The sequence below is a fragment of the Kogia breviceps genome, chromosome 1, assembly GCF_026419965.1.
Source record: "Kogia breviceps isolate mKogBre1 chromosome 1, mKogBre1 haplotype 1, whole genome shotgun sequence".
Classification (NCBI taxonomy): domain Eukaryota; kingdom Metazoa; phylum Chordata; class Mammalia; order Artiodactyla; family Physeteridae; genus Kogia; species Kogia breviceps.
Window position 1 is genome coordinate 144,616,961 of NC_081310.1, and position 22,898 is coordinate 144,639,858.

Consider the following 22,898-nt stretch of genomic DNA (forward strand, 5'->3'; position numbering starts at 1 on the left):
GTCACAAAATTGTTTGTGTGACAAATTGATGTAAACCTTTTTGCTTACACCTAAGAATATTGAAAAACTATGTTTCTTATCTCATATTAGGTTGATGTTCTAAAATTTTTATCATATATATAAATTTTTCATCCCATAATTAGAGTTATAAGATTAAAATTTTACTGAGTACTGTAAATTTTGATGTTCTAAAAACAAAACTGGTGGTAGATCACTTCTTTAAATGTATCTAAGAAATAGAAATATAGTAGGAAATTTTTTAATGAGGTAAGATTTACATATAATGAAATACATATATTTTAACTGCATAATTTGATACATTTAAGAATGTATAAGCCTGTATAACTAATACTGTAATCAAGACAGAAAATATATTTACCAACCCCAAAAGTTCCCTTCTGCTGTTTTCCAGTTAAAATGTACACCCTTATAGACAGGCATTAAGCTGATTTCTATCACTATACATAAATTGTTTTGGTATATCATATAAGTGGGTTCGTATAGTAAGTATTCTTTTGTGTCTGGCTTCTTTTACTTAATGTTTTTGAGATTCATCTACATTGATATGTATATAAGTAGTTCATTTTTTTTCTGAGTACTGCTCCTTTTTATGAATATACCATAATAATTTGTATATTCATTCACCTGCTGATGGACACCTGTACATCTTTGAGCTATTATAAATAAAGCTGCTATGACCATTTTTGTGTTTCTTTTTGTGGATTATGTTTTAATTTCTCTTAGGTAAATACCTAGAAATGGAATTATTGGGTCTTTGGATAGATGTATGTATAACTTTTTCAGAAACTGCAAAATACCTTTCCAAATTATTTGTACCATTTTACAATCCCACAAGAAATATACAGGAGTTGCTCCACCTTCTTTTTTTTTTGGCTGTGGTAGGTCTTCATTGCTGAGCGGGGGCTACTCTTCATTGCAGTACACGGTCTTCTCATTGCAGTGGTCCCTCTTGTTGCAGAGCACGGGCTCAAGGCATGTGGGCTTCAGTAGTTGTGGCTCACAGGCTATAGAGTGCAGGCTCAGTAATTGTGGCGAATGGGCTTAGTTGCTCAGCGGCATGTGAGACCTTCCTGGACCAGGGCTTGAACCCATGTCCCTTGCATTGGCAGGTGGATTCTTAACCACTGCCACCAGGAAAGCCCCACATTCTTGATAATGCCTCCCGTTGGCAATCTTTTTAATAACTTTTTTTGTCATTTGTATATCTTCTTCTGTGTAATATTTGGTCAAGTTCTTTGCACATTTTAAAATTGAGTTGACTTTAAAAAATCAAGTTGTAGGAGCTTTTTTTAAAAAATATATTCTGGATACAAGCTCTTTGATAGATACAACTATTTTTTTACGCCTATAACTTATATATTTGTCTGTTGTTGAGCAGAGGTTTTTAATTTTGATGAAGTCTTATCTATCAGTTTTTCCTTTTGTAGTAAATACCTTCCATGTCTTCTCTAAGAAATCTTTGCCTGCCCCAAGGTTGCAAATATCTTTGTCTTGTTTCTGAACTTAGGATAAAGGAATTTAGTATTTCATTGTTAAATAAGATGTTAAGTATAGTTTTTTTATAGATGCCTTTTACTGGTTTGAGGAAATTTCCTTCTCATTCCAGTTTGCTAGACATTTTTAAACATAAATGGGTGTTAAATTTTGTTCAAAACATTTTCTAAATTATTAAAACAATTATGTAATTTTTTCCTTTAATCTGTCAATGTGGCCAGTTACATTGCTTGATTTTAAAATGTTAAAACAAACTGAATTCCTCTGGTTAAACTTTACTTGGTTATGATATATTATCCTTTTTATATACTGTTGAATTCAATTTTCTAATACTGTATTGAGAATTTTTGTGACTAGTCTCATGCAACATATTTTTCTGTAATTTTCTGTTCCTTTGAAGTTCTTTAGTGTTATGGTGGACTTATAGTATGAGTTTTGAAAGTCTTCCCTCATTCTCTGTTTTCAAAAAAAATTTGCGTATTATTTCTTCTTTAAATGTTTGATAAAATTTACCAGTGAAACCATCTGGGATGGAATTTTCTTTACAGAAAGTTTTCAAATTGCAAATTTAATTTCTTTGACAAATATAGGGTTATTCTATTCCTACCTGTGTCAGTTTGGGTAATTTGTGAGGAATTTACCCATTTTGTCTATGTTGTTGAAATTATATGCATAAAGTTGTTCATAATATCCTCTCTTTAAATTCTTTTGATATCTGTAGGATTTATAGTGGTATCTCCTATTTCATTCTTGATATTGGTCATTTGTGACTTTTCTCTCTTTTTTATTAGTCTAGTTGGGGCTTTTTCAATTATACTAAACCTTTCAAAAATATCTTCTTGTTTCAATGATTTTCTTAATTTTTTGGTCTTTTAAAAAAAACTTCAGTTATTTTTATTTTTACTTTTATGTTTTTCTTCGTTGAATTTAATCTACTCTTCTTTTTGTAACTTCTTAAGATGGAAGTTTGGATCATTGATTTTACATCTTTTTTTGTGTCTAAAATAGGTATTTAATACTATAAATTTTCCTGCCTCTTACAAATATTGATATCTTGTGTTTTTATTATTATTCAGTTCCAAATAATTTTTAATTTCCCATGTGGATTTTTCTTTGACGTTTAGGTTAGTTAAAAGTATACTGTTTACTTTCCAAGTTTTTAGTAATTTTTTATTCATCTTTTCTTACTGAATTCTAATTTAACATTGGCATGGTGGTCAGAGAACATATTCTATATGATTTCTACCCTTTGAAATTTATTAAGAATTGTTTTATGGCCCAGCATATGGTGAATGTTCCACACTCAAGAAGATGGGGTATTCTATTATTTAGTGCAGTATTCTTTAGATGTTAATTATGTCAAATTGATTGATAGTGTTGTACAAATCTTTCATCTTTATTGAGTTTTTGTTGACGTGTTCTATCAACTAATGAGACAGTATTGTTAGAATCTTTAATTATGATTATGGATTTGTCTCTGTTTTCTCTAGGCTTATTAATTTTGCTGTATATATTTGAGAACTTTATTATCAGATACATTCATACTTAAATTGTTCTATCTAGTCTAGACCCCTACCTTCACACACTTAAGAAAAAACTAATTTAAAAAGCAAGATAATTTGAACATAAGTTCACTACTTGATAAAACAAACTTCAACACTGTATTGTTTGGAAGAAAACACAATCCAGTCATTCAGTGCTGTAAATTTTATGATGTACAGCCTCCAATAAAAATAATTACTAGTCACGTAAAGAAGCAGGAAAATGTGAGCCATAACTGAGAAAAATCAGTTAATAGAAACAGATGAAAAGATGACTGAGACGGTGCAAAAGCAGACAAGGACTTTTTTTTAAAAAGTAGATCTTTATTGGAGTATAATTGCTTCACAATATTGTGTTCGTTTCTGTTGTACAACAAAGTGAATCAGCCCACATCCCATCCCTCTTGAGCCTCCCTCTCATCCTCCCTATCCGACCCCTCTAGGTCATCACAAAGCACTGAGCTGATCTCCCTGTGCTATACTGCTGTTTCCCACTAGCTAACTATTTTACATTCGGTAGTGTATATATGTTGATGCTACTCTCACTTCACCCCAGCTTCCCCCTCCCACCCCGTGTCCTCAAGTCCATTCTCTATGTCTACATCTTTATTCCTGCCCTGCAGCTAGGTTCATCAGTACCACTTTTTGTTTCTTTTTAAGATTCCATAATATGCATTAGCATATGGTATTTGTTTTTCTCTTTCTGGCTTACTTGACTCTGTATGACAGACTCTAGGTCCATCCACCTCACTACAAATAACTCAATTTCATTTCTCTTTATGGCTGAGTAATATTCCATTGTATATATGTGTCACATCTTCTTTATCCATTTATCTGTCTATGGACATTTAGGTTGGTTCCATGTCCTGGCTATTGTAAATAGTGTTGCAGTGAACATTGTGGTACATGTCTTTTTGAATTATGGCTTTCTCAGGGTATATGCCCAGTAGTGAGATTGCTGGGTCATATGGTAGTTGTATATTTAGTTTTTTAAGGAACCTCCATACTGTTTTCCATAGTGGTTGTATCAATTTACATTGCCACCAACAGTGCAGGAGAGTTCCCTTTTCACCACACCCTTTCCAGCATTTATTGTTTCTAGATTTTTTGATAATGGCCATTCTGACTGGCATGAGGTGATACATCATTTTAGTGCTTTTTTTGGTTGTTTTTAAAAATTTTTATTTATTTAATTTTGGGTCCGTTGCGTCTTTGTTGTTGTGCGTGGGCTCTCTCCAGTCATGGCAAGTGGGGGCTTCTCTTCGTTGCAGTGTGCGGGCTTCTCATTGTGGTGGCCTCTCTTGTTGCAGAGTACGGGCTCTAGGCATGCAGGCCTCAGCAGCTGTGACATGCAGGCCCAGCAGTTGCGGCTCGTGGGTTCTACAGTGCAGGCTCAGCAGCTGTGGTGCATGGATTTAGTTGCTCTGTGGCATGTGGGATCTTCCCAGACCAGGGCTTGAAACCCGTGTCCCCTGCATTGGCAGGCAGACTCCCAAGCACTGCAGCAGCAGGGAAGTCCCCTCATTGTACTTTTGATTTGCATTTCTCTAATAATTAGTGATGTTGAGCATCTTTTCATGTGCCTCTTGGCCATCTGTATATCTTCGTTGGTGAAATGTACCTTTAGGTCTGCTGTCCATTTTTTAACTGGATTGTTTGTTTTTTTGATATTGAGTTCCATGAGCTGTTTGTATATTTTGGAGATTAATCCTTTGTCTGTTGTTTCATTTGCAAATGTTTTCTCCCTTTCTGAGGGTTGTCTTTTTGTCTAGTTTATGGTTTCCTTTGCTGTGCAAAAGCTTTTAAGTTTAATTAAGTCCCATTTGTTTTTAATTCTGTTACTCTAGAAGGTAGGTCAAAAAAGATCTTGCTGTGATTTGTGTCAAACAGTGTTTTTCCTATGTTTTCCTCTAAGAGTTTTATAGTGTCTGGTCTTACATTTAGGTCTTTAATCCATTTGGAGTTTATTTAGTGTTCTAAATTCATTCCTTTACATGTAGCTGTCCAGTTTTCCCAGCACCACTTATTGAAGAGGCTGTCTTTTCTCCATTGTATGTTCTTGCCTCCTTTGTCATAAATTAGGTAACCATATGTATGTTGGTTTATCTCTGGGCATTCTATCCTGTACCATTGATATATATTTCTGTTTTTGTGCCAGTACCATATTGTCTTGATTACTGTAGCTTTGTGGTATAGTTTGAAGTCAGGGAGCCTGATCCCTCCAGCTCTGCTTTTCTTTCTCAAGATTGCTTTTGCTATTCGGGTCTTTTGTGTTTTCATATGAATTGTAAAATTTTTTGTTCTAATTCTGTGAAGAATGCCGTTGGTAGTTTGATAGGGATTGCATTGAATCTGTAGATTGCTTTGGGTAGTATAGTCATTTTCACAACGTTGATTCTTCCAATCCAAGTACGTGGTATATTGCTCCATCTGTTTATGTCAACTTTGATTTCTTTCATCAGTGTTTTATAGTTTTCTGAGTACAAGTCTTTTACCTCCTTAGGCAGGTTTATTCCTAGGTATTTTATTCTTTTTGTTGCAGTGGTAAATGGTAGTGTTTCCTTAATTTCTCTTTCTGATTTTTTGTTGTTGGTGTATAGGAATGGCATAGATTTCTGTGCATTAATTTTGTATCCTGCTACTTTACCAAATTCATTGATTAGTTCTGGTAGTTTTCTGGTGGCATCTTTAGGACTATCTATGTATGGTATCATGTCATCGGAACACAGTGAAAGTTTTATTTCTTCTTTTCCAATTTATATTCCTTTTATTTCTTTTTCTTCTATGATTGCTGTGGCTAGGACTTCCAAAACTATGTTGAATAAGAGTGGCGAGAGTGGGCATCCTTGTCTTGTTCCTTATCTTAGTGGAAATGCTTCCAGTTTTTCACCATTGAGTATGACGCCTGCTGTGGTTTGTCATATATTGCCTTTATTATGGTCAGGTAGGTCCCCTCTATGCCCATTTTCTGGAGAGTTTTTATCATAAATGGGTGTTGAATTTTGTCAAAAGCTTTTTCTGCATCTATTGAGATGATCATGTGGTTTTTATTATTCCTTAATTTATTAATGTGGTGTATCACATTGGTTGATTTTCATATACTGAAGAATCCTTGCATCCCTGGGGTAAATCCCACTTGATCATGGTGTATGGCCCTTTTAATGTGCTGTTGGATTCTGTTTGCTAGTATTTTGTTGAGGAGTTTTGCATCTATGTTCGTCAGTGCTATTGGTCTATAATTTTCTTTATTTTGTGATATCATTTTCTGGTTTTGGTATCAGGGTGATGGTAGCTTCGTAGAATGAATTTGGGAGTGTTTCTCCCTCTGCAATTTTTTGGAAGAGTTTGAGAAGGATTGGTGTTAGTTCTTCTCTTAATGTTTGATAGAATTCTTCTGTAAAACCATCTGGTCCTGGACTTTTTTTCTGTCGAAGATTTTAAATTACAGTTTCAATTTCATTACGTGTGATCAATCTGTTTATATTTTCTAATTCTTCTTGGTTCAGTCTTGGAAAATTGTAGCTTTCTAAGAATTGGTTCATTTCTTCGTGGTTGTCCATTTTATTGGCATATAGTTGTTTGTAGTAGTCTCTTATAATCCTTTGTATGTCTGCAGTGTCAGTAGTGATTTCTGCTTTTTCATATCTAATTTTATTGATTTGTTTCCTCTCCCTTTTTTTCTTGAGTAGTCTGGCTAAAGGTTTATTAATTTTGTTTATCTTCTCAAAGAACCAGCTTTTAGTTTTATTGATCTTTGCTATTGTTTTCTTCATTTCTATTTCATTTATTTCTGTCCTGATCTTTATGATTTCTTTCCTTCTACTAACTTTATGATTTGTTTGTTCTTCTTTCTCTAGTTGCTTTAGGTGTAAGGTTAGATTGTTGATTTGAGGTTTTTCTTGTTTCTTGAGGCAGGATTGTATTGGTATAAACTTTCCTCTTAGAACTGCTTTTGCTGCATCCCATAGGTTTTGGGTTATTGCATTTTCACTATCATTTGTTTCTAGGTATTTTTTGATTTCCTCTTTGAGTTCTTCAGTGATCTCTTGGTTATTTAGTAACATATTCTTTAGCCTCCATGTATTTGTGTTTTTTACAGTGTTCTTCCTGTAATTTATTTCCAATCTCATAGTGTTTTGGTCAGAAAAGATGCTAGATATGATTTCAATTTTCTTAAATTTACCAAGGCTTGATTTGTGACCCAAGGTGTGATCTATCCTGGAGAATGTTCCATGAGCACTTGAGAAGAAAGTGTATTCTGCTGTTTTTGGGTGGAATGTCCTATAAATATCAATTAAGTCCATCATGTTTAATGTATTATTTAAAGCTGTGTTTCCTTATTTATTTTAATTTTGGATGATCTGTCCATTGGTGTAAGTGGGGTGTTGAAGTCCCTTAGTATTATTGTGTTACTGTTGACTTCTCCTTTCATGGTTGATAGCATTTGCCTTATGTATTGAAGTGCTCCTATGTTGGGTGCATAAACATTTATAATTGTTATATCTTCTTCTTGGATTGATCCTTTGATCATTATGTAGTGTCCCTCCTTATCTCTTGTAACATTTATTTTTTTTAAGTCTCTTTTATCTGATACGAATATTGCTACTCCAGCTTTCTTTTGATTTCCATTTGCATGGAATATCTTTTTCCATCCCTTCACTCTCAGTGTATATGTGTCCATAGGTCTGAAGTGGGTCTCTTGTAGACAACATATAGATGGGTCTTGTTCTTGTATGCATTCAGCCAGTTTGTGTCTTTTGTTTGGGCATTTAATCCATTTACATTCAAGGTTATTATTGATATGTATGTTCCTATTACCATTTTCTTAACTGTTTTGGGTTTGTTTTTGTGCGTCTTTTTCTTTTCTTGTTTTTACCGCCTAGAGAAGTTTCTCTAGCATTTGTTGTAAAGCTGTTTTGGTGGTGCTGAATTCTCTTAGCTTTTGATAGTCTGAAAAGCTTTTAATTTCTCTGTCATATCTGAATGAGATCCTTGCTGGATAGAGTAATCTTGGTTGTAGGTTTTTCTCTTTCATCACTTTAAGTATATCCTGCCACTCCCTTCTAGCCTTCAGAGTTTCTGCCAAAAAATCAGCTGATAATCTTATTGGGATTCCTTTGTATGTTATTTTTTGTTTTTTCCCTCACTGCTTTTAATATTTTTTGTGTGTGTTTAATTTTTGTTAGTTTGATTGATATGTGTCTCAGTGTTTTTCTCCTAGGGTTTATCCTGTGTGGGACTCTCTGCACTCCTGGACTTGAGTGACTGTTTCCTTTCCCATGTTAGGGGAGTTTTCGACTATAACCTCTTCAAATATTTTCTCAGACCCTTTTTTTTTCTCTTCTTCTTCTGGGACCCGTATAGTTTGAATATTTGTGTGTTTAGTGTTGTCCCAGAGGTCTCTGAGATTGTCTTCAATTCTTTTCATTCTCTTTTCTTTATTCTGCTCCTCTGCAGTTATTTCCACCATTTTATCTTCCAGATCACTTATTCGTTCTTCTGCCTCAGTTATTCTGTTATTGATGCTCTCTAGTGTATTTGTCATTTCAGTTACTGTGTTGTTCATCTCTGTTTGTTCTTTAATTCTTCTAGATATTTGTTAAACATTTCTTGTATTTTCTCAATCTATGCCTCCATTTTTTTTCCCGAGATTCTGGATCATCTTTACTATCATTACTGTGAATTCTTTGTCAGGTAGAGTGCCTATTTCCTCTTCAATTTTTTGTTCTTGTAGGTTTTTACCTTGCTCCTTCATCTGTGACATATTTTTCTGCCATCTCTCTCTCTTTTTTTAATGAGTCGGATTGTGTTCCTGTCTTACTCGTTGTTTGGCCTGAGGCTTCCAACTCTGGAGTTTGTAGGCTGTTGGGTAGAACTGGGTCTTGGTGCTGAGCTGAGGACCTCTGTGAGACCTCATTCCAATGAATATTCCCTGGTGTCTGAGGTTCTCTGTTAGTCCAGTGGTTCAGACTCGGAGCTCCTGCTGCAGGAGCTTTGGCCCAACCGCCGGCTCATGAACCAAGATCCGGTTCACTTGGGGGTTCCTCCCATCTCCTTGGGTGTCAGGGTTCCCCACTATTGGCCAGCATGTGCCCTAGTTGTAGGGAGACACTAACTCTAGACAAAGAATTTTAAAAAGCTATTGTACCCGGAATAACTAACACAATATTGAAGGAGAAGAACAAAGTTGGAGGACTGGAATTACCTGACTTCAAGAATTACCATACAGGTTCAGTAGTTAAGACAGTGTGATATTGGTGAAAGAATAGACACACAGATCAATGAAACAGAACAGAAAGCCCAGAATAGATACACATAAGTATAGCCAACTGATCTTTGACCAAAGAGGAAAGGCAATACAATGGAAAAAAAAGATAGTCTTTTCAACAAATGGTACTGGAACAACTGAATATTTATGGGAAAAATAAAGAATCTAGATACAGATCTTACACTTTTCACAAAAATTAACTCAGAATAGATCAGAAACCTCAATGTAAGATGCAGAACTCTAAAACTCATAGAAGACAACACAGGAGAAAATCTAGAGGATGTTGGGTATGATGATGACTTTTTAGATTTAACACCAAAGGCATGATCTATTGAAAGAAATAATTGATAAGCCAGACTTCATTACAGTTAAAAACTTATACCATATTGATACCGTATGACCCAGAAATTTCACTCCTGGATATGTAGCCAAAAAAAACCCAAAACACTAATTCTAAAAGATACATGTACCCCAATGTTCATAGCAGCATTATTTACAATTGCCAAGATATAGAACCAACCTAAGTGTCCATCAACAGATAAACAGGTAAAGAAAATATGGTATATATATAAAATGGAATACTACTCAGCCAAAAATAAAAATGAAAATTTGACATTTGCAGCAAAATGGATGGATTTGGAGGGCATTATGCTAAATGAAATAACTCAGACAGAGAAAGACATGTACTGTGTATCACTTATATGTGGAATCTAAAAATACAAAAAACTAGTGAATATTACAAAAGAAGAAGCAAACTTACAGATATAGAGAGCAAACTAGTGGTTACCAGTGAGGAGAGGGAAGGTAGGAGGGGCCATGTAGAGGATTAAGAAATACAAACTATTAGGTATAGAATAAGCTACAAGAATATATTGTACAACACATGGAATATAGCTTATTTTTATAATTACTGTAAATGGAGTATAATCTGTAAAAAATTATGAATCACTATATTGTACACATTTAACTTATATAATATTGTACAGCAACTATACTTCAATAAAAAATAATTTAAAAAAAAAACAAAAAACTTATGCCCTATGAAAGACATTGTCAATAGAATGAGAAGTCAAGTCACAGACTGGAGAAAATATTTTCAAAAGTCATATCTAGTAAAGAACTCATCCAATATATACAAATACCTCTTAAAACTCAACAATAAGGAAACAAACAATGTAATTTAAAAAAATGGGCAAAAGACCTAACAGATACCTCACCAAAGAGATATACAGAGGGCAAATAAGCATGTAAGAAGATACTCGACATTATATATTAAGGAACTTCCAATTAAAACATCAATGATATACCACCACAAAACTACTGAATAGCTAAAATCCAAAACATTGATACTACCAAATGCTAGCAAAGATGTGGAGCAACAAGAATTCTCATTCAGTGTTGGTGGGAATGCACAATGGTTCAGCCACTTTGGAAGATAGTTTGGCAGTTTCTTACAAAACTAAACATGCTGTAACCATACGGTGCATAACTGCACTCCTTGGTATTTACCCAAAGGAGTTGAATACTTATATCCACACAGAAATCTGCATGCAGATGTTTATAGCAACTTTATTCATAATTGCCAAAACTTGAAGGCAAACAAGATGTTCTTCAGTAGGTGAATAAATTGAAGTATATCCAGACAATAGAATATTATTCAGCACTAAAAAGAAATTAGTTATCGAGCCATGAACAGACATGCAGAAAACCTAAATGCGTGTTACTAAGTGAAAGAAGCCAATCTGAAAAGGCTACATACTCTGATTGCAACTGTATGACATTCTGGAAAGGGTAAAAGTATGGAAACAGTAAAAAAAATCAGGGATTTCCAGGGATTAGAGGGTTGGGAGAAATGAATAAGCAGAGCACATAAGATTTTTAGAGTGATGAAACTATTCTGCATGATACATAATGGTGGGTACATGTCATTGTACAGTCATCCAAACCCATAGAATGTACAACACCAAGAGTGAATCCTAATGTAAACTATGGACTTTGGGGGATAATGATTTGTCAGTATGGGTTACTGATTGTAACAGATGTACTAGTGGTGCAGGATGTTGATCTGGAAGAGGCTGTGCATATATCTGTGTGTGAGTATTTGGGAACTCTGCACTTTGAGTTCAATTTTGCTGTGAACCTAAAACTACTCTAAAAAATAAAGTTTATTAAAGAAAAAGCTATAAAAATATGCTTAAGGATTTAAATAAAATAAGAATACAATGAGGAAAGTAATGAAAGCTACATATAGGACCAAATAGAACTTCTAGAGCTGAAATACATAATACATGAAATGAAAAATTTACTGCTTGGCTTTAACAGAATACTAAAAACTGAAGAAGATCAGTGAACTCAAAGACAAGCAAGAGGAACATTCCAAACTGGAGTACGGAGATAAACAAGGCCAAAAAAAAAAAAAAGAGCCTCAGTGACCTGTGTCACAAGTTCATGTGATTTAACATGCATGTAATTGGAATTGTAGTACTGAATAAAGAGGAGGAAAAGCAGAAAAATATTTGAAGAAAGAGTAGCTAGAAATTTTCGATACTTGAAAAAAATCTTTAAACCAACAATTATAAAAAGCTCAATGAAACCCAAGCAAGATAAACACAATGAAAACCACATTGGGGCACATTATAAGTAATATGTCAAAAAAAATGTTAAAAGTTGCCAGAAAAAACACATTACATTTAGGGAAGAAAGCTAATAATGCCCTTATTTCTTAACAGAAGCCAGAAGACAATGCAATGACATTTTTACTGTGCTAAAAAATTCTATACCTAGAGGAAATATCCTTCAAAAATCAAGGTGAAATAAAAACATGTTCAGACAAACAAAAGCTGAGAGAATTCATTGCTAGCAGACCAGCACTGTAAAAAATGTTAAAGAAAGTTCTTCAGACTGATGAAAAATAATAATAGAAACCAGAATCTAAACAAAGAAATGGAGAATGCTAGAATTTGAAAATGTGAGTAAAAGTAAGAGACATTTCTCACCAGTTTAAATTTCTTTAAAGATAATTAATTGACAATATAATTTTATATTTTATATGGCAAAGCAAAGAATAGAATAACTAAGTCATTTTGAAACAGAATAAAGTTGAAGGACTTACCCCACCAGATTACAAGTGACTATAAAGCTACAGTAATCAAGGCAGTGTGGTATTTGTCTAAGGATAGACATATAGATGATTGAAACAGAGTAGTGAGTCCAGAAATAAACACAGACCTATATGGTCGATTGATTTTTAACAAACATGCCAAGGTGATTCAATAGAGAAAGGCTGATCTTTTAAAAATGGTGCTGAAACAATTGGATATCCATATGGGCAGAAAAATGAACATCAACCCTCACCTCATATCATATGTATAAATTAACTCAGAATGGGCCATAGATTTAAATGTAAAAATTAAAACTATAATGTTCTAGAAGAAGATAAAAGAAAAATTATTTGTGATCTTAGCATAAGAAAAGATACTTAATATGCAAAAATCCCAAGGCATAAAGGAAAAATATTAATAAGACTTTTGCAATAGTTAAAATGCCTGCTCTTTGAATAACACTGTTAGGAAAAAAATGCAAGGGAACAGACTAGAAAAATATGTTTGCAATACATACATCTGACTAAAGACTTAAGTTTTGAATATGTAATGGACATTTACAGCCCAATAAAAAGAAGATAAACAGCCTAATGAAAAAATAGACAAAAGATTGTAAAGCAATTATACTCTAATAAAGATGTTAAAAAAAATAGAAAGTTTGAACAGGAACTTCACCCAACAAATAGATACCTGAAAATATACTAAACATAGTCATCAAGGAAATGCAAGTTAAAATCTATACACTAGCCGGAATGGCTAAAATTAAAAAGACTGACAAAACCAAGTGTTAGCAAAAACATGGAGCAGCTTGGGTTTTTCATATATTGCTGTGTGAGTATAAAATTGTACGACCCAGAAGTCTGCTAGGAAGTTTCTTAAAATGTTAAACACAGATTTATCCAATGGCCCAATAATCCTTTTCCTGGATATTTACCCAAGAGAAAAAAATATGTCCACAAAAAAAGACTTATATAAGAATGCTCATTACAGCTTTATTCATAATAACCCCAAACTGGAAAAAGCCCAGGTATCCATCAGTAGGTGAATGCTTAAACAAATGCTGGAGCACTACTCAGCAATAAAAATGAGTGCACTACTTATATACATAATAACCTTGATGGATTTCAAAAACACTGTTAAGTGAAAGAATTCAGACACAAAAGAATGCATACCAATGGGCCCATTTTCATGATATGCTATAACCGACATAACTACTCCAAGGTTTTAGAAATTAAACCAGTGCCTGCCTATGGTAGATTAGGTTTGACTGGAAAGTAGCGTGAGGAAACTTTTTCGGTTGATGGATATATTCTGCATCTTGATTGTATTGTTGGTTACATCAGTGTGTATATTTATCAAAACTTATCAAACTGGAAAAAAGCTTTGTGGGAAGGTCGCGCGCTCTTTCTAACCTCACCTCTCCTTCGGCATGTAGGGTGGCGGAGGTTTGGACGGTCCCCGGCCTGTGGCCGCCTGGCCTCCGACGGCTGGGGCGCAGGGCAGGAGCGCGCGGCCGCCCCGTGTCTAGTGAGGCTGGTGCCACTGCCGGGCCGGGTCTGAGGCTCACCGTCCCTGAACGCATGGAGGGCAGCGGCCTGGTCTGGCCTCCGCCACGTTCTCGGTGAGACCTCAGAAAGCCCAGAAGCGGCCCCGGGTCTGTGTTCGCATGCCGGGAGATGCGGCGAGGGGGGTTTTAATTTTTGTTCAGGTGAAAGATGGATGCTTGAAGCATAGACTGCTGCTAGCTGACTACTTACTATCTGGGATAGTAAGGATGTCCTCGGTGAGGAACTTGACAACTTGATCTTCGGGAATTGCTTAGAGTATTCAAAATTTCCAGGATTGCTAAAAAAAAATAGTGCTTTTGGATAGTCCATAATGTACATCTAAAACAGTGGGGCTATAAATAAAATAATTTAATGTGAAAAAATAACTCATCAAACTGTACAGCTAAAACCTATGCATGTCAATGATTATAATTTCACAATTAAAAAATGCTGTGGTATTTATATTATCTGGGATTCATTTTTTTTTTTTTTTTTTTTTTTTTGCGGTATGCGGGCCTCTCACTGTTGTGGCCTCTCCCGTTGCGGAGCACAGGCTCCGGACGCGCAGGCCTAGCGGCCATGGCTCACGGGCTTAGTTGCTCCGCGGCATGTGGGATCTTCCCGGACCAGGGCACGAACCCGTGTCTCCTGCATCGGCAGGCGGACTCCCAACCACTGCGCCACCAGGGAAGCCCTCTGGGATTCATTTAAAGAGTGATATACCACTGTTATTTTTTAACAGTTTTGTTGAAGTGACAAACTGTTAATGCTTAAGGCATACAATTCAAAAGCTTTGATATATCACCACAATCAATGAATATATACAATTATATATAACGATATATATGTATATCTCAAATGTTTTCTTCATGTCTTTTATAATCCTTCCTTCTTGTTCCTCTTTGCCCCTCTCCTATTCTTAAGAAGCCACTGATTTGCTTTATATCCTTATATAGATTAGTAGTTTGCATTTTCTAGAATTTTATATAAATGTACTTTATGTACTCTTTTTTTATCTAGCTTCTTTTCCTCAGCAAAATTATTATTTCAGATTCACTCATTTTTTTATTACTGACTAGTATTCCATTGTATGAATATCCTATACTATGTTTATCCTTTCACCTGTTGATTGATATTTGTTTCTAGTCTGGGGCCATTACAATTAAAGTTGGTAAAAATATTGGTATACAAGTCTTTGTATGGGCATTTGCATTCATTTTTCTTGGGTCAGTACCTAGGAGTGGAATGGGTAGATCACATGAGATACAAATTTAACTTTCTTCTTTTCTCATATATGCTTTCTAAGCAGTGCTTTAGCTGAATCTCATAAGATTTGATATGTTGTATTTTCAGTTCATTAAAATATATTTTAAAATTTCTCGTGAGACTTCGTTGACCCATGTGTTGTTATAAATGTGTTAATATACAAATATTTTGGAATTTTCTAGCTATCTTTCTCTTATTTCTAATTTAATTCCATTGTGGTCTAAAGTTTTTTTATGGTCCATAATATGGTCCATCTTAAAGAATGTGCTATGGCACTTGAGAAGAACATATATTCTGGTGTTTTTGAATAGAATGTTCTATAAATGTTGGTAAGGTCAAGTTGGTTGATAGTGATGTTCAGGTCATCTGATTTTCTGCCTACTTGTTCTACCAGTTATTGAGAGAGGAGTGTTGAAATATCCAATTATAATTATGTATTTATGTCTCCTTTCAGAGCTATTGGTTTTGATTGTTTCATGTATCTTGAAGTTGTTAGGTACAACACATTTTGGTTTGTTATAACTTCTTGGAGAATCAATTGCTGAGTTTGCTAATTTATACAGGCAGAGATTTGAGGAATATAGGTGGAAATGGGTATTAAGGGTACAGGATCATGATGGAAGAAATATAAAGTCGAATCAGGTCAAAGTTAATATGGTTCCATTGAGCGGAGATTCTGGGTACAGTGTTGTAGATTAAGGATTAGAGATGGCTTTAAGAATTTGTTTTTTGGTTGGCTGATAATGGACCAAAATGTGGCCTTTACTAAGTGGAGCTGGTGTCAGAACTGTCTTGGTATACTCTAAAGAAAGGTATCCAAAGGCGTAGGGACGTTCTAACGTTAGAGAGGACTTATCATGATGACCTGCCTGGTCACTCCAGGAGGGTCCAGATAACATATGTTTCACCACAATTGTGAGAAGTAAACTTGTGAGGGTGAGCCCCGACATCCTTGAAGAGCTCTGTGGTCACTCTTCTGTAGGTCAGAAGTTATAGTGAGAGCTGCTGCCTCTCTGAACTGGGGCCTTAGATACAATAAGGGTAATTGGATCCTGAGGGTGAGGGGGCTAAAGGGCAGCATTTAATCGCCAGAGGAAATGTAGGCGTGGTTACCATAATGGGGACAAAGCAGTAATGAGAATAGTCTGACTTGCAGAGACCCAGGGCACTGGCTAGTTGATTATGATGTCCTTAGAAGAGAAATAGGTAGGTGGTGTATTAGTTTGCTAGGACTGCCATAACAAAATACCACAAACTGAGTGGCTTAAACAACAGAAATTTACTTCCTCACAGTTCTGGGGGCAGGAAGTCCAAGATCCAGGTGCCAGCAGCGTTGGTTTCCTCTGAGGCCTCTCTCCTTGGCTTGCAGATGGCCACCCTCTTGCTGCCTCTTTACACAGTCTTTTCTCTGTGTGTGTGCTTCCCTTGTCTCTCTTGGTGTGTCTAAATTTCCTCTTCTTATAAGGATACCAAACATATTGGATTTGGACCCACACTAACAGCCTAATTTTACCTTAATCACCTCTTTAAAGCCCTTGTCTCAAAATACTATTACATTCTGAGGTACTACTTTCTTAGGGCTTCAATATATGAATTTTGGGGAGAAATGATTCAGCCCATAACAGACAGTCTTCTTGTAAATTCTTAATCTGTGTAAGCAGTAGAGTTCTAGGTCAAGTGTTTCTAACTTGAAACACTAAAAAAAAAAGTCACAGTCCCTTAACCTATTCCTATAGAACCAGAACTTCTTGAATGAAGGGGAGACTGGGTCCCTTTGAGAATGTATCATGCTACACTGCCAAGAATGTATACTGGTAATATTTATCCCAGCTTTCGATCTATAGCCTTTTACTAGGGTGACTGTGCATTGCGGATAAGGAAATAATCAGAAATTTCAGGGATTACTGAACAGTGGCTCTGAGTTCACACTAGCTCTGGGGAGACCCAAAACATCACTGGGGTCTACAAGTCAGAGTAAGGACTTGTAAAAGTCAGGTGCTCTACAGAATTTTAGATCAGGTTCATCTCACAGTGGGTCCACTGAATCATCCTGTGGTTATTTCCCCTGTTCCAGAATGTATACTTGAAATAGAAAAATTCAGAAACTGGCAGAATCCCCACATGTGATTCTTGACCTGTGGAGTGAGGGCTAATATGGGAGGAAAAGGTGAAGTGGAAGCCACTAGAGCTGCCTATGCCTATGAAAATAGCACATCATAGCAATACCACCCTTCTGGAGGGATTTCAGAGATTAATGCTACCACCAAGGACTTGAAATATGCAGGAATGTTGACTCTCACCATTCAACTCATCTGTTTAGCTTACATAGAAAACACACAGATCCTAGAGAAAAACAGTGGATTATGGTAAACTTAACCACTTTGTGACTCCAGTTACAGCTGTTGTTTCAGATAGGGTTTCACTGCCTGAGCAAATTAACACATCTCATGGTACCTGGTGTGTAGCTATTGATAATGACAAATAGTTTTTTTTCCCTCAATACCTGTTGGTAAAACCACCAGAAGCTATTTGCTTTCAGCTGGTCAGGTAAGCAGTACACCTTCACAGTTCTGCTTCATGTCATAATTTAGTCTGCAGAGAGCTTTCCCTTCAGCAGGACATCACACTGGTCCATTACATTGATGGTATTGTGCTGATAGGACCTAGTGAACAGGAATTAGACTTAGCTGGTAAGACATTTGCATGTCAGAGGGTGAGAAATAAATCTGACAAAATTTCAGGGGCCTTCTACCTCAGTGAAATTTCCAAGGGTCCAGTGGCATGGAATATGTCAAGATATACCTTCTAAGGTGAAGGATATATTGTTGCATCTGGTTCCCCTTCAACCAAAAAAAAAGAGACACAATGCCTAGTGGACCTCTTTGCATTTTAGAGGCAACATATTCCTCATTTGGATGAGTCCTCTGGTCCATTTACTTAGTGGTCTGAAAAGCCAATAGCTTTGAGTGGGGCCTAGAACGACAGAAGATTCTGCAACAGGCTCAGGCAGCTACTCAGGGTACCCAGTCCCTTGGGCCATATGGCCCCGCAGATCCAATGATGGCTGAAGTGTCAGTGGTAGATAGAGATGCTCTTTGGAGACTTTGGTAGATTCCTGTAGGTATAGAGCACAATGATCTTCTTTTTATTTGACTTAATTTTAGAACCAGAACCTGAAGACGTTTTAGTAGGTGAAAAACTTGAAAAGATAGAAGAGGCTAAGAAGGAAGAGGAAGAAGACATAGAAATAGGTTCAGAACAATCAACAATACCAGCCAATTTGGAACGACTTTGGTCCTTTTCTTGTGACTTAACCAAAGGCCTTAATGTGAGCAGCCTTGCCTGGAATAAAACAAATCCAGTAAGTTATCAAACATTTTAGTAATTCTGTCTCTAGCATTTAAGGGCACTTGTCAAGTACTAATGAAAGCTTTTTTTTCTCAGTTATTAGGCAAAGGATTTAAATTGACATAACCCCTAGTTTTAAAATTCCTCTAAAGACAAGTTCATGTTTTTAAAAGGGGAAAATGCAAACACTTACAAAATGGTGTTTTTCTCCTTTAATATGAAAATGTCACCATTTTTATTTTAGGAGATGTACTTGGGACATGGCATTCTCTGAATCCATATGAGATATTAAGAGAACAAGAAGATAATATATATTTATTTAGTTTAACATGGTACGAAACTCATGTGCCCAAATTTGTATTCTCTTTAAAGTAATCATATTTGGAAGTATATACTTAATCCAGTGACCCTGAACATGTGCAAAATAATTTTGAGATTCCTTAAAATACTGTTACTACTAATAGCAGCAAATACTTAAACAGCATCTACTATGTACCAGGCACTATTGTAAATGTTTTACTTGTATTATCACAACTCTACTATTTTCCTCATTATGTTGATGAGGAAACTGAAGCACAGAAAGGATAAATAACTTGCCCAAAGTTATATAACCAGTAAGTGAAACAGAATTCAAACCCAGACATCTGGCTCCAGAGTTCTTGCTTTTAACTACTGCACTGCTAAGAATCATCCTGAGGAAAATTAGATGAATCATCAAGCGGGAGAATGGTATGTTTGCTTGTCAAAAAGAGATGATTATTATAGAGTAATGAGACTTATTTTTTCCTGAGGTTTATAAACTCTTTCTGAAGACATGATTCTCCACCAGTAATTTCAAAAATCTTTTGTGTAATGGCAGTATCTTTGGAATAAATATTTGGTGTATTTTTAAAAAGGTCAAAACAAATTTGTTTAAACTGTTTTGTATTATCCATGTTTTAAGAATTAGCCTTATTATTTTATTGCTACACCTTAAAAGGTACTGTGCACAAATATGATAGTTGTTATGACTATTGAATGGGTGAATGGAGTCAAAAGGTACAAACTTCCAATTATAAAATAAATAAGTCATGCTGTAATGTGCAGCATGGTGACTATAGTTAATAATACTGCATTGCATATTTGAAAGTTGCTAAGACAGTAGATCTTAAAAGTTCTCATCACAGGAAAAAAATTCTGTAACTATGTATAGTGATGCATATTAACTAGACTTGGTGGTGATCATTTCACGATATATACAAATATTGAATCATTATGTTGTACACATGAAACTAATATAATGTATGTCAATTATACCTCAATAAAAAAATTAATGCTAAAAAAACTAAAAAAATTATTTTTGTTGAAACCTAAATTACACAATTCTTAAATTATGTATATTATTTTTGAATAAAATAAAATACTTTTAGTATGGATTTGTCTTTGTAAAACTATTTGGGAACATCTTGTAATTAAGTGAGATTTAATAAATCAATAATAACCATGTAATAAGAACAGATGAATCATTTTAAGAAACTGAATATACTAGCATTTAAACATTATTATTGCTATTGAGAATAAGATTAATTTTGAATGAAGCTGAAAAATATATGACAGATGCCATCTATCATATTTATTAATTCATTCTACAAATATTTATTGAACATCAACTCTGTGCCAGGAACTCTGTTAAAGAGCTGGAGGTACTGTAGTAATTTAGTCACACATAGACACTGACCATATAATACTTTCCTATGTGCTTTAATAAAGAAAATAAATAATGCTGTGGGAACACATAAGAGAGGCTTGTGTATGCTTCTTAGAGGAAGTGACACCTATGCTGAGTCTAGAAGAGATGAGGGAGTTTGTCAATGTCAGGATAAGGGTAGTGGTGAAGAGTATTTTAAGGCAGAGGGGATTGTGGAGACACAATGTTGGCTTGAAGGTAGGGTGGTGGCAGGACTGTGTCTGTAGTATTTCTGATTACAGAGAAGTGGCAGGGTTTGGTCGATCATTAAACTTTTGTCCATACATACTTATAGAGTTGATCTTGAACAACAAGGGGGTTGGGATGTCAACCCCCCCATGCAAATGAAAATCCAAGTATAACTTTTGACTCCCCCCAAACTTAACTACTAATGCCTACTGTTGACTGGAAGCCTTGCCAATAACATAGTCAATTAACACATATCTTGTGTGTGATATGTATTATATACTGTATTCTTAAAGTAAGCTAGAGAAAAGAAAATGTTATTAAGGAAATCATCAGAGAAAATACATTTATAGTACTGTATTTATCAACACCGTTAAGCTTATGTCATCTGTTTAACAGATAAATGTCAGTACCTGCATCAATACTGTCTTATATGATACAAAACACTGTAGATGTTACATGTATTACTAACACCAGACATCAAAAATGAAAATATCATGTGAAAAATAAATTCATATTTTTTACAGGTATAATGATTTATGCATTGATAATGAAGAAGCAGCAATATGATTGCTTTATGGTAGCCTAGTGTAATTGATATGATTGCTTCAGAATAGCCTAGCCTATAAACTAATGAATGAATTATTATAAAGTTTTTATGACATACAGTATTATAGTCATATTCATAATACAGTATTGGAAACACAGTTACATTAAAAAAAAACCTACTTACCTGTGATGATAGGCTGATATGCAGTTTCTCCAATTATGAGAGAGAGGCATACTGTATGGTAATGTAGTTCTTTGAAAGCAAAGCTATAAAACAGTAAGAAAACTTACATATTATTAATTTTATCTACATATATTTTATGCATTCATGACAAATCTTCTTAATTTTTTTGATATTTCTAGGTTATGCAGTTTGTGCAATTTTTAAATTATCTCAAATCTCTAAAAAATTTTCAATGTATTTATTTAAAAGAATCCACATATAAGTGGACCTGCACAGTTCAAACCTGTGTTGTTCAAGGGTCATCTGTATAAGCACTTCTGGAAATGACCTGCTGTATTAATCAGCTCAAGCTGCCATAAGAAAATACCATAGACTGGATGGCTTATACAACAGAAATTTATTTCTTACAGTTCTGGAGGCTGGGAAGCCCAGGATAAAGGTGCCAGATGAATTTGGTTCCTGGGGAAGGCTTTCTTCCTGGCTTGGCTGTATCCTTGCATGGTGGAGAGAAAGCGCTCTTGTGTCTCTTCGTCTTTCTGTAAGGAACCCAATCCTATCAGATTAGGACCCCACCCTTATGACTTCATTTAACCTTAATTACCTCCTAAGTGTCCTATTTCCAAATATAATCACATGTTATTAGGTGTTAGGACTTCAGCATATCACTTTTAGGGGAGGAGATACAATTCAGTCCATGGTACCTCCCTTTAAAAATAAGTGTCTTGGGACTTCCCTGGTGGTGCAGTGGTGAAGAATCCGCCTGCCAATGCAGGGGACACGGGTTCGAGCCCTGGTCCAGGAAGGTCCCAAATGCCGCGGAGCAACTAAACCCGTGCGCCACAACTACTGAGCCTGCAGTCTAAGGCCCGTGAGCCACAAGTACAGAGCCTACGTGCCACAGCTACTGAAGCCCGCGCTCTAGAGCCCGTGCTCTGCAACACGAGAAGCCGCGGCAATGAGAAGCCTGTGCGCCGCAACAAAGAGTAGCTCCCGCTCGCCGCAACTAAAGCCCGCGTGCAGCAATGAAGAACCAATGCAGCCACAAATAATAATAAATACATTTTTTTAAAAGTCTTTTATTTTACATTTGAAATTATTAGGTCATTATTAAAAACGCATAAGACATTATAATGCAATAATACAATTTTTGAAGATTATCTCAATATGTAAAATAGCTTGTCAGCAATTGGTGTTTTTTGAGTGTTTATTCTTCAGACTAAAAATGTGATTATTTTTACTATTATTTTGCTTAGGAAGATGGATATGTAGAGTGAAAATAGTTGGTATATTGGTATTTTTTAACCTCAATTGAAATGTCATCACTATTTTAACACAGTTCATTAATATGCATCTTTATACATTTGCTGATATTTTTATGCTGTCTTCTCTTATTTTTAATTTTTCTGGTTTTTAGGACCTTTTGGCTGTTGGCTATGGGAACTTTGGATTTAAGGAGCAAAAAAGAGGATTGGCTTGCTGCTGGTCAATAAAGAATCCCACGGTAACTAAAACAGGAATAAGACCTATTTTTATTTAATTAAATGTTCACATAATTCTCATAAAGTAGTTAGTTTTATGTGATCATTAAACAAACTCAAGAAGGTTTTACCAAGCAAGACTTTACTTTCTTTGGTTTAAATCTATAACAATAAAACAATTAAAATTTG

General features: G+C 35.3%; 1 protein-coding gene across 1 annotated transcript in view; it reads left to right on the forward strand.

The window, feature by feature from the left end:
• DNAI4 (dynein axonemal intermediate chain 4) overlaps positions 1–22,768 on the forward strand; it is a 90,733-nt gene extending 67,965 nt beyond the window's left edge. Inside the window, 2 exon segments of the mRNA XM_059075654.2 lie at positions 18,403–18,599; positions 22,646–22,768. Coding sequence (XP_058931637.1) covers positions 18,403–18,599; positions 22,646–22,768 — 320 coding nt within the window.
• Positions 22,769–22,898: the final 130 nt, after the last annotated feature.